The 11,425-nt window shown below is 47.2% G+C and overlaps 1 protein-coding gene across 1 annotated transcript; it reads left to right on the top strand.

The window, feature by feature from the left end:
• The first annotated feature begins 2,461 nt into the window (after nucleotides 1–2,461).
• COPRS (coordinator of PRMT5 and differentiation stimulator) lies at nucleotides 2,462–10,704 on the top strand. Its single transcript, XM_075904261.2, has 4 exons — nucleotides 2,462–2,623; nucleotides 4,161–4,248; nucleotides 5,381–5,656; nucleotides 9,976–10,704. The coding sequence occupies exons 1-4, from the start codon at nucleotides 2,570–2,572 to the stop codon at nucleotides 10,143–10,145; spliced, it is 588 nt and encodes a 195-aa protein (XP_075760376.2). The 5' UTR covers nucleotides 2,462–2,569; the 3' UTR covers nucleotides 10,146–10,704.
• Nucleotides 10,705–11,425: the final 721 nt, after the last annotated feature.

Raw genomic sequence — 11,425 nt, forward strand, 5'->3', positions numbered from 1 at the left:
GGGGGGGGGGGGACGCTCAGTTGGAGGGAGGGAAGAGAAGCTACACTCTTGGGCCCTTCCTGCTACAGCCAGCAACCCCCCAGCCAGTCCCACCGCCTGTCCTGGGGCACAGCCTGTCTGCCTTATGGGCAAGGGACTATTACTGTGGTTAGGACACCAAGCAGAGCAGCAGCCCCCTACTCTGAAACTGGCCCATGGGATTGTGCTGGTGGTGGGAGCAGCCCATGAAGGCTCACAACTGTTCAAAGCTCCGCAGCAGTTTTTTGGGGGGAAGGGCAGATGGGGAGGGAGGCAAGGAGTCTGCCTGAGGCTCCCTGCTGCATCCATGGACTAGGGATTCTGCCGGGGCTGGCACCAGCCCAGATTGCTCCGCGGGTGCACGTAAAGGGCCCAGCGGGCGCCATGGCGCCCGGGGGAACCGGGTTGGGGACCACGGATTTAAAACATCTCATTCATTACCTAATGGAAAGTCATTATTGCCTGGTCTCCTAATCCCATGATTGCTGTAGTGGTCAATATATTCTGTTAGTGAAGATTCAGCTTTCTAACTCTTGTGTTCTTGGCATTAGAGTTGTAGAATGCCACCAGAGACCAGAATGCCACAGTATAATCCAGAGCTTCTATCTATTGCCATTGAAACACTATTTCCGGATGGAATATTAGTACACAGACTGTAGATAATTAGCTAAATACTCACCATGTGGTTAGGGCTGCAGGAGGCAGGAAGGAACAGAGGCCATGCCTGTCTTGCAGAACATAAAAATGGCAAGCCAATTTCTTTTATGACAGAGGTTGAGGGTTGTGAGAAGTCTTAAGAAATAGAGTTAGCTGCTATGTTGGAAAGGAAAAATAAATGCCTGCATGTGAATTTACCTTATTGCTAATAACCAGTCACTCAATCTGCACTGCTTATCCAGTGTCTATTCAAAGTCTGACACAGTGGTTCTCAATCAGTGGAATGTGTACTTCTGAGGGTGGAGAGCACTGCATGGATACAAAATCTGTATCTGCATCCACATCCACAAAAATGAACCATGGATATAAAATGGATATTCACGGATTTGCAGCGCTGGGTGCACAGAGGCCTTCCAGAGGGCACATCAACTTATCTAGCTTATTTGCCTACTTTTACAACAGGCAACATAAAAAGCACTAGCAAAGTCAGTACAAACTAAAATTTCATACATACAGGGTACATCTAGACTACAGGCTTTTGTCGACAGAGGCTTTGTCAACAGTATCTGTTGACAAAGCCTCTGTTGACAAAGAGGGTATGGCTAGACTACATCCCTCTGTTGCCAGAGGGATGTAAATTAGACATACAGAAATTGCTAATCAAGCAGGGATTTAAATATCCTGCGCTTCATTAGGATAAAAATGGCTGCCGCTTTTTGCCAATCCAGCACTTTGCCGGCAAAAAGCGGCAGTCTAGACGGGGATAAGTTGACAAGGAAAGCCTTTTCTGACCTGTAAACCTTGTTGCAATTTCGGTACGTCTAATTTACATCCCTCTGGCGACAGAGGGATGTAGTCTAGACATACCCAGAGTGTCTAGACTACAGCCAGTTCTGACGACAAAGCAAGCCGCTTTTTTGACAGAGTGTGGACGCTCTCTTTTGAAAAAGCACAGTGTGGATGCAATAGCGCTTTTTGTCGACAGAACTCTGTCGACAAAAGGTGTTATTCCTCAGAGAATGAGGTTTACTGCCGTGGACAAAACTGCTGCATTCTGTTGACTTTCTGTCGACAGAACTCGGCGGTAGTGTAAACGCAGGTATAGTTTTGTGGACAAAAGTCCACTTTTGTCGACAAAACCCTGTAGTCTAGACACACCCAGTGACTTGTTTATACTGCCGTATCCTAAAAAAGTAAGTAGATAAGTATATTCCAATTGATTGACTTTATAATTCTATGGTGCAAATGAGACAGTGAGCCATTTTTCAGTACTAGCGGGCTGTGACACTTTTGTAGTTTCATATTTGATTTTGCAAGCGCGTCATTTTTAAGTGAGGTGACAGGAGGGTGCGCAAGACAAATCAGCCTCCTGAAAGGGGAACAGTAGTCGGGAAGGGTACCCATCTGCCCCACTGGGGTAGATCCTCAATTAATAAAATAGTATGTGCTCAACCCAGTGGAAAGAGCAGTGAGGGGCAGCAATGAGGGGTGTGACGTGGGTTAGCACCTGGCGCTCTAGTTCTGGATGGCGCGGCAAACCCAACCTGCCACCCCCCTAGCTCAGCTGGAGTTGAGGACACTGTGCTGAAGGACATACCCAGGGGGGTGGGCGCTGCAATGGGGGGGGCTGTCACCAGCCCCATGGAAGGGGGGCAAGGACTGTGACTATTCCCGTGCAATAGGGGGGAGGGCCTATCAATAGCTCAAGCACTGAGGGGGGGTTCACAGCCCCACGGGGGGGGGGGGGCGTTGCAGCGCCTTTCAGACCCTCCCACCCCGCGCAGCTGGGCCCGGGGCTCTCCCACGCCACGTGCGTCTCTCCCCGCCCGCCGGCCGCGTGGGGGCGCAGCGCGTGGGTCGCTCCAGCCCTGCGGAGGGGCCGCTGCAGCCGGGGATGGAGGCGCCAGGGGCGCAGCAGCAGGAAGAGGGGCCGCTCCTGGGACCGAAGGTGAGAGGCGGGTGCGGGAGGGCGGAGCAGGGGGGAGGTGGGGGCCGTGGGGCTGTGTGTAGGGGGAGGGGAGGTAAGTGGGGGCCGTGGGGCTGTGTGTAGGGGGAGGGGAGGTAGTTGGGGGTCATGGGGCTGTGTGTAGGGGGAGGGGAGGTATTTGGGGGTCATAGGGCTGTGTGCAGGGGGAGGGGAGGTAAGTGGGGGCCGTGGGGCTGTGTGCAGGGGGAGGGGAGGTAGTTGGGGGCCATGGGGCTGAGTGTAGGGGGAGGGGAGGTAGTTGGGGGCCATGGGACTGAGTGTAGGGGGAGGGGAGGTAGTTGGGGGTCATGGGGCTGAGTGTAGGGGGAGGGGAGGTAGTTGGGGGTCATGGGGCTGAGTGCAGGGGGAGGGGAGGTAGTTGGGGGTCATGGGGCTGTGTGCAGGGGGAGGGGAGGTAGTTGGGGGTCATGGGGCTGTGTGCAGGGGGGAGGGGAGGTAGTTGGGGGTCATGGGGCTGTGCGTAGGGGGGAGAGGGGAGATAGGTGGGTGCCATGGGGCTGTGTGCAGCGGGAGGGGAGGTGGTTGGGGGCCATGGGGTGCTGTATGCAGGGTATGTGGAGGTTGTTGGGGGCCATGGGACTGTGTGCAGTGGGGAGGAGAGGTATAGGAAGCCAGTGATGCCTGGGGAATAACTGTATAAGGAGATTCATGGGAGGGTTTAGATTGTGTGTGTGAGTCAGAGGTACTGTATTTTAGTGAGCCCAGGGTTAGAGTTGGGATTATGGACAGGGCTATGGGGGATTGGATGGCAGTGCAGTTGCTCACAGCTGGCCTTAAGCCCAAGATGTGGTCAGTTGCTCCATGCAGATCTGGAAACTCATAAGCTGGCTCAATCTCTCTCTCTAGTCTTCCCTGGACTACTGGACTGGTGGAGAGGTGCTGTTGCTCTGCCATATTCCTTTTCCCCACTTTGGTATGGATACCAGCATGGGAGACAGTTCTCCAGCAGAACTGTATTTGTCCCCATTGTATTCGTGAAACCAGAGTGAGCAGCCCAATTTCCTTTCTGTCTTATACTTCCCAGCGCTGGGTCCTATGTAGAAGGGCTGCTGTACTGTTGGAGAAACTTTTATTTTTGTCTTTTGGTCCTTAATGTTTTCCCAACCCTTCTGGCTGCTGTAATGAGTGCACATTCTCTTTATTTCTCCAGCATCTGGGCTCCTGCAGTGGGGCTAGGTTTCCATTCCATTAACTCTCCCTCTCCCCTCTGCCTGCTTTTGCTCAGGGCTTTTTCCAGGCAGTTGTAGTTCTGACATTGACTTGTGTTGATTTCACTGCTTCCCAGAGGTTTCTGAACAGCAATGGTGAAACTGCCCAGAGGCTGTTGCTTTCTGCATGCTGGACCCGTCTGCAGGCTTATTTAAAATGAAACCTTAACTTGGGCAGAAGTAGGTGGCTTGGATCCCTCCCGCCCCCCCAATTCACATTGGAACAGGAGTCTCACTGTATAGTAGAGTAAAGCTGTGGAGCCCTTTAAAACTGTATTTCTGCTTATTAGGTAGCTGTGGCAGCAGGAGACTGCACATGTCATGAGGAAGAAGAGCTTGTGAAGGGAGGAAAAATTGTGACTTGGAGGCCTAGAAAAGGTATGCAGGAAAAAAAAAGGCATTCAGTCAGAACAAGGTGAGAGAGAATAGTTACTAATGCTGTCTGCTAGGAGAGACCAGCAAAGCTGTATAGTGCTGATGGGTGGAAAACTTCTTTTGAGCGACTGCTAAATTATTGTTGCCCATTTTATGTGGATCCCTAGATAGAAGAGTACTTAATCGATCTTGCAAAACAAATTCCTGTTGTTTTGGAGACTCCAGCTGGACTAATTCGATAAATTTGCCCTGAAAGCAGGGGTGGGCAATAAACAGCCTAGAGGTGGGATGAGGGTTAGCCAGGGTTAGTCCCTGGAGAGCCGTCAGATCTTTTATTTACCTGAGTGTCCGCAGGTAGGGTCACTTGCAGCTCCCGTTGGCCACGGTTCACTGTTCCTTGCTAATGGGAGCTGCAGGAAGCGGTGGGCCTGACCCATGCTGCTTCCCACGGCTCCCGTTGGCCAGGAACAGCTAACTGCAGCCAGAGGGAGCTGCGAGTGCTTATACCTGCAGGCGCTTGGGTAAATTAAGTGTCTGGTGGCCTGCCGGGGACTAACTCTGGTGAACTGTGTTTGGCCCGTTGGCCACTTATTGCTCATCTCTGCATTACACAATCGCAAGACGTAGTGAAGATAAAACAGGATTGTAAGTACCAGACATCAGCCGAAGGTGAAAAGTTCAGACCCAAACTTTGGCCCCGTTAAAGAGCTGTGAAGTTCTGATCCAAAGTTTTTGGAAGTTTGGAGCTTGTGATGAGATTCAGGCTATCTGTAATGTATTCCAAACACAGCAAATATCTGAAACCCAGAGCAATACTTCTGTGCTATTAAATACACATGTGAAATTGGGCTTTTTATAATTCAATAGAATTGATGTCGTCTTGTGTTACAGAATTTTATTCCTTCTGCAACCTTAGCACAGTATAATGGGTTGGGGTTAGATTTCTGTCTGTAGCTGTAACTTGCAGAACTGTTGCAGTTTTCCTGGGTTTTGACTATCTTCATTGCTTGCTCAAAACAGGTCTGTGTTCACAAAGTGTCTTCATGTAGCTGGCTGAACTACTGCATGATATTAAGGCATGTTCACTGCCCCAGTTTATTTCCTAAGCATCTCTGCAATTTCTGTTGTATTGCAGGTTGTTTGGCAAGGAACCTTTCTGATGACGAATCTCACCAGAATAAATTTTCTGATTTCCCTTGCTACGAAAGTGACACCAGTCATGTGGATTCGGATTCCTCTGGGCCTCCTATTAAATGTCTTGGTGACTTTGATGACTTCCAGAGTGACCTTGAGAGCTGGGAGTTAAATGACGAAGCCTGCGCTGCATCTTTCCATGAGCTGAAAATTAATCCTCAATACGAGGAAGAGGATTGGGATAAAGAATTGGAGGCTGCTGAATGTAATCCATACGGTAGGCACAGATTTGCCTATACTTTCATTGAGCCTAGGACTGTAGGTGGATGGGGGGCGCGGTGCTTTGTCTGACAGCCCATTTGAGCTAGGGATGTTAAATTGCGGGTAATTGATTAATCGAATAGTCAATGCATTTTGCATTGACTATTCGACTAGTCAATAGGGCGTTTCTGCCTTTGAATTGTAGAAGCAGCCCTAGGGTTTTGCAGCATTTCAAAGCAGCAGCGCAGCACAGATCCCGGGGTCAGTGGAGAGTCCCTAGCTGATCCCAGGCTCCACACGGCACTGCTACTTTGAAACGCCACCACATGAGCTTGGAGTCAGGCTCCTCTCAGCAGTGGCAGAGCTGAGTGGAGACCGGGGTCTGGCCCCAGGCTCCTCGCGGTGCTGCCTCTTTGAAGTATCCCCTTTCTCTCCCCCCGGTTGCTGCCTTTTTCTGATAGAAGCAGCAAAGGGGCGGGGGAGAGGGGAGCAACTAATCGACAAGCTTGTCAACTATCTGATGAGAAGCTCCACTTTCACCTATTTTGAGCATTTGGAAGCAGCTCTTTGGTTGCTTTCTGTCTGCCTTGTTTATGATGCACAGTTGTACCTAGGTCTGAAAATACAATAGTTTAAAATAAATATTGCTGTGTTCAAATGGAACAGCCATGGCTCTTTCCTTGGACATTGGGGGTTTTTATTAGATGGTATGGCAAGGGGAAAATGTGCACATAGCATTGCTCTAGGGCTAGGTCCTTAAGTCTTGTATATTGCTCTGGGGCAAGAGAGGTGGGCTGATCTTGACCTCCTGGTAGTGGGTATCCAGTAGATGAAAGCTCTAAAGGATTCATCTCCTTCCCTCCTGAGAGAGATTTACCCTGGGCTTTGTCAGTCTCCTCCCTGTAGAGTGGGGATGTTAAAATGCGACTATCTGGCAATCAGTTAGTCAATAAGCGCCACTGTGCAGAGCTGCAGCGGGGGACTTGAGCTGGGACTGAGCTGTCCTGGCTTGTGCTGGCTCCGGAGCCACCTGTGCTGCGGCTCTGCATTTTAAATGTAGTAAGAGCTGCTGAGCTCTTGCTGAGTCCAGTAGCCAGTTTGTGCTGAGTCCAGCAGCCCCTGTTCGTGGTGGACAGTCTGCGGCGAACAGGGGCTGGTGCTGGACAGACTGCTCTTGCTCCACCCCAGCAAATGGAGGGAGGGGCAACTAGTCAAGTAGCTACTCAACTATCCGATAAACATTTGCTAGTCGAGTAGTCACTGACATCCCTACTGTAGAGCGTGGAGGTGTTGGAAGGTTGGCTACTCTGAGCTGCCACTGCAGTCAGTGGGTGATGAAAGCATTTAGAGTTTTGCCAGACTAGACACTTATGTTCAGCAAACTGCTGGTGTGTTTAATGAATAACCCATGGAGGGTTTGTAAATAAGCAATAGGACCAGCTCGTTCTGTCTCCTTGTCCTACACTCTCTCTGTCTCTTAGAATTTGTACAAATAAAACAATTCCCTCTTTGCCCGGGAGGAATTGATTCTTTTGTTGGTTTTGTTCAATAGTATTTATCTTTCCTTTTTGTATATGACTGCAGCATTCAATTGAGTTCCATAGGTTAATAGCAGAAAAATCAAGGCTCGCCTCCTTAGAGTTCCTATAGTATTGAGTTAGCTAAAGTGTAGATAGCTGTGCTTGTGTTTCATTCTCAGTTAACCTCAGCACAGAGGGGGGAGGGATAGCTCAGTGGTATGAGTATTGGCCTGATAAACCCAGGATTGTGAGTTCAATCCTTGTGGAGGACATTTAGGGTACGTCTAGACTACCGCATTTTGTCGACGGAAGTTTTGTCGACAGATACTGTCGACAAAACTTCCGTCAACAAAGAGCGTCCAGACACATTGAGTTCTGTCGACAAAGCAAGCTGCTTTGTCGACAGAACTCCGTAGTCTGGACGCAATGTTACAGGCCATAACACCTTCTGTCGACAGAGTTCTGTCGACAGAAGGTGTTATGCCTCGTAAAATGAGGTATACCAGCGTCGACAAAACTGCTGAGTTCTGTCGACATTATGTCGACAGAACTCAGCGGTAGTGTAGACACTGGTATAGTTTTGTCGACAAAAGTCCACTTTTGTCGACAAAACTAGGTAGTCTAGACACACCCTTAAGGATTTGGGGCAAAAAAAAAAAAATTGTCAGGGATGGTACTTGGTCATGCTGTGAAGGCAGGGGACTGGACTCCATAACCTTTCAAGGTCCCTTCCAGTTCTAAGAGATACAAAATCTCCAAAAAAAAAAAAAAAAAAAGTCTATATGAGGTGGCAAAATCTGTAGATAATACTAAACTGCTCAAAATAGTGAAGACCAAAGCAGACTATGAAGAGCTTCAACAAGATCTCACAAAACTAAGTGATTGGGCAACAAAAATGGTAAATGAAATGTAATGTTGATAAATGTAAAGTAATGCACATTGGAAAAAATAATCCTAACTATACATACAAAATGATGGGGACTAATTTAGCTATAACTATTCAAGAGAGAGTTCTTGGAGTCATTGTGGATAGTTCTCTGAAAACATCCACTCAGAATGCAGCAACAGTCAAAAAAGCAAACAGAATGTTAGGAATCATGAAAAAGGGGATGGAGAATAAGACCAAGAATATCTTATTGCCTCTATATAAATCCATGGTATGCCCACATATTGAATACTGCATACTGATGTGGTTGCCTGATCTCAAAAAAGATATATTGGCATTGGAAAAGGTTCAGAAAAGAACAACAAAAACGATTAGGGGTTTGGAACAGGTGCCATATGAAGAGAGATTAAAAATAATGGTACTTTTCATCTTAGAAAAGAGGAGACTAAGGGGGGATATGATAGAGGTCTATACAATCATGACTGGTGTGGAAAAAGTGAATAAGGAAAAGTTATTTACTTGTTCCCATAACATAAGAACTAGGGGGTCACCAAATGAAACTAATAGGTAGCAGGTTTAAAACAAACAAAAGGAAGTTTTTCTTCACTCAGCGCACAGTCAACCTGTGGAACTCCTTGCCAGAGGATGTTGTAAAGACCAGGACTTTAACAGGGTTCAAAAAAGAACTAGATAAATTCATGGAGGTTATATCCCTCAGTGGCTATTAGCCAGGATGGGTAGGAATTGTGTCCCTAGCCTCTGTTTGTCAGAAGCTGGAAATGAATGACTGGAGAGGGATCACTTGATGATTACCTGTTCCATTCACTCCCTCTGGTGTACCTGGCATTGGCCACTATCGGAAGACAGGATACTAGGCTAGATGGATCTTTCGTCCCACCCAGTAAGGCTGTTGTTATATTCTTAGATGAGGAGACTAAATATTGTGTTTTAAATTTTTTTTTATCTGACCACAAACTTGATTAGTCTTTGGCACAAGGACTTCTCCCATTCATTCTTCAGCATCTTACCTGCAATTCATACCTTTCAAGCACACATAAACCTAGAAATGGAGGGAAACCCCGCCTGCGGCTTGGGAGTTTACAACTAACATTGAGCTCTTCTGTCTGGATTCTTCGAATATCCACAAATCGCCATCCACTTGATCTGTCCTGTCCTGCATCATTTTTTATATTTACTTTCTCGATTGACACATTTTGGTGCCTTGTTTCGCAGCACCGCTGAAAAATTAGTGGTGGGAATAATGCCGTTTTTTGTGAATCTGGCTTTTTAAGACCCATGGTTCCCTGAGGTTTATAATGGCAGCAGCCACTTGGCATTTCCCTGTTTAGCTGCAAATCCTCTTGCCTGTGCACAGTGGACCCTACTGTGTTTTTGTGGCATGTCTGTTAAGATATTTTATTTTAATGAAGTTAGTTGTAGGCTAGAGAATACACTGGGTCAGCACCAGCTCCCTGTCCCATTTCCAGCCTCGCTCATTCTTGACCTGATCCAGCAAAGAGTTCCTCATGTGCTGGCAGATGGATGAAGGAGGCGGAAAAGAGTGTGGCAGGGGTCATTGTGGAATAGTGGGAATGCATAGTGGCTTTGTGGCTGCATAGACCATGTAAGGGTGGGATGGTCTCGTGCTTAAGGCCCGAGATCCTGAGCTAGGAGTTGTGGCTTCTGTTCCTAGCTCTGTCAGAGGCTGTCTGGGAGATCTTGAGCAGGTAATTCACTGAAGCTTTTCTACTGGCACTCTCAGTTGCACAAAGGTTTTGTAGGTTTCATGCACCAGTGTTGGTCAGCCAAACTGACAAATTATTTGCACTAGTGCAAATAATTTGTACAACAAAACCGTGGCAGCAATAGCCAATGCTGAGTGTTCTAATGCAGTCTAATAACACTCTTATTTTTAAAAATCCTCTTTAGATGTGGAAGATATCGACTGTGATAGTCTTCAGGGAAGTGATCTATTGCCATCCTGTGCGTGGGAAGAAGAATTCTTGTATGACCCCAGGTGTCACCATGCAGCTCCACTCACTCTGAGTTTGCCAAATAGATTGCCTGAGGTTGGCCAGTTTGATGATGCAGATGTTTGATGATGCAGAGGTTTGCCTCTATTCAGGGCTGTACTTGGCAAACTGGATTGTGCTCCATTGCAGAGATGCACTGCAAGATGGTGCACCTTCACCTACCCCATTGGTTTCAAAACAGGGGCAGTAATTCTCTACCTTCCCTGGAAACTTTCCTCGAGACTGTCCTTGAGCTACAAATAAACTGATCATGACGACTGGTAGGAAGAAGAGAGGATCTCGGACTGGACGCTAATCCTAGGCATCAGTGCTGTTTTGTAGCGTGTTTCATTTTCATGGTTTTTTTTTAAAGGGAAAAAAAAAAGCTGTTGGAGACGTATGATTTTTAAACGATGGCTCAGTAACTGGGATTAGCCAGGTCTAACCTAGATCTCATCATATAACTTTAATTTTTCTTCTTTTATTTGGCATTAATTGTCAAGTTGGGATTAAATCTTCTTTTTCTTGTTATAGATTCTACGTCATAAGTAGCATGACCACATTGTGTTTGAAGTGTAAGCCTCTGACAGGCAGAGAGTATGCAACAATATTTAGTCATGAGAAATACAGAAGGCTTTGTTCTTTACACTAAGGCTATTTTTTTGTCAGTCAATACAAATGGGGAGTTACAGAGTCAAATGTCAACAAGAGTGCTGGTGCATGATTTACTTATGTTGCTGAGCACTTACTCAAACAATCCCATTGTAGCCAGTGAGACAATGCCCGTGACTAAGGATTGTGTAATTGAGGCGTTAGTGAAAGTAGCTTTGATTGAGGCTCCTTAGAGAGGAAGTAGGATTCAGCACCTGTGATTTATTCTTTGCTGTCAAGCTGGATCACAGGTAAAAGACGCAGAACAAGTAGACAGTAGCAAGGCAAGGAGGGCTGTCTGCCCCCTCTCTACCCAAGGAGGTAAGGGTGCTAGAGGAAACTGTGCCAGAGACTACAGAGAGCAGGAGAGCTGGGGAATAAGCAGGAAGAGCTTGAAATTCTAGTAAATAAACACAACTCTGACATAGTTGATATCAGAGAGACTTGGTGGGAAAATACACAATTGGGATATTGGTGTAGAAGGGTACAGCTTGCTCAGGAAGCATAGGCAGGGGAAAAAGGGAGAAGGTGTTATCTTATATATTAAACATGTATGCATTTGGACTGAGGTTAAGATGGACCCAGGAGACAGACTTGTTTAAAGTCTCTGGATAAGGTAAAAGTGAGTGATGTCATGGGAGAGGTCTATTACAGACCACGTCACTAGGAAGAAGAAGCAGGCGAGGCTTTTTAAAAAACAACTAACAAAATCATCC

This window comes from Pelodiscus sinensis, chromosome 20 (assembly GCF_052426305.1).
Source record: "Pelodiscus sinensis isolate ZL-2025 chromosome 20, ASM5242630v1, whole genome shotgun sequence".
In the NCBI taxonomy this organism is placed as follows: Eukaryota; Metazoa; Chordata; order Testudines; family Trionychidae; genus Pelodiscus; species Pelodiscus sinensis.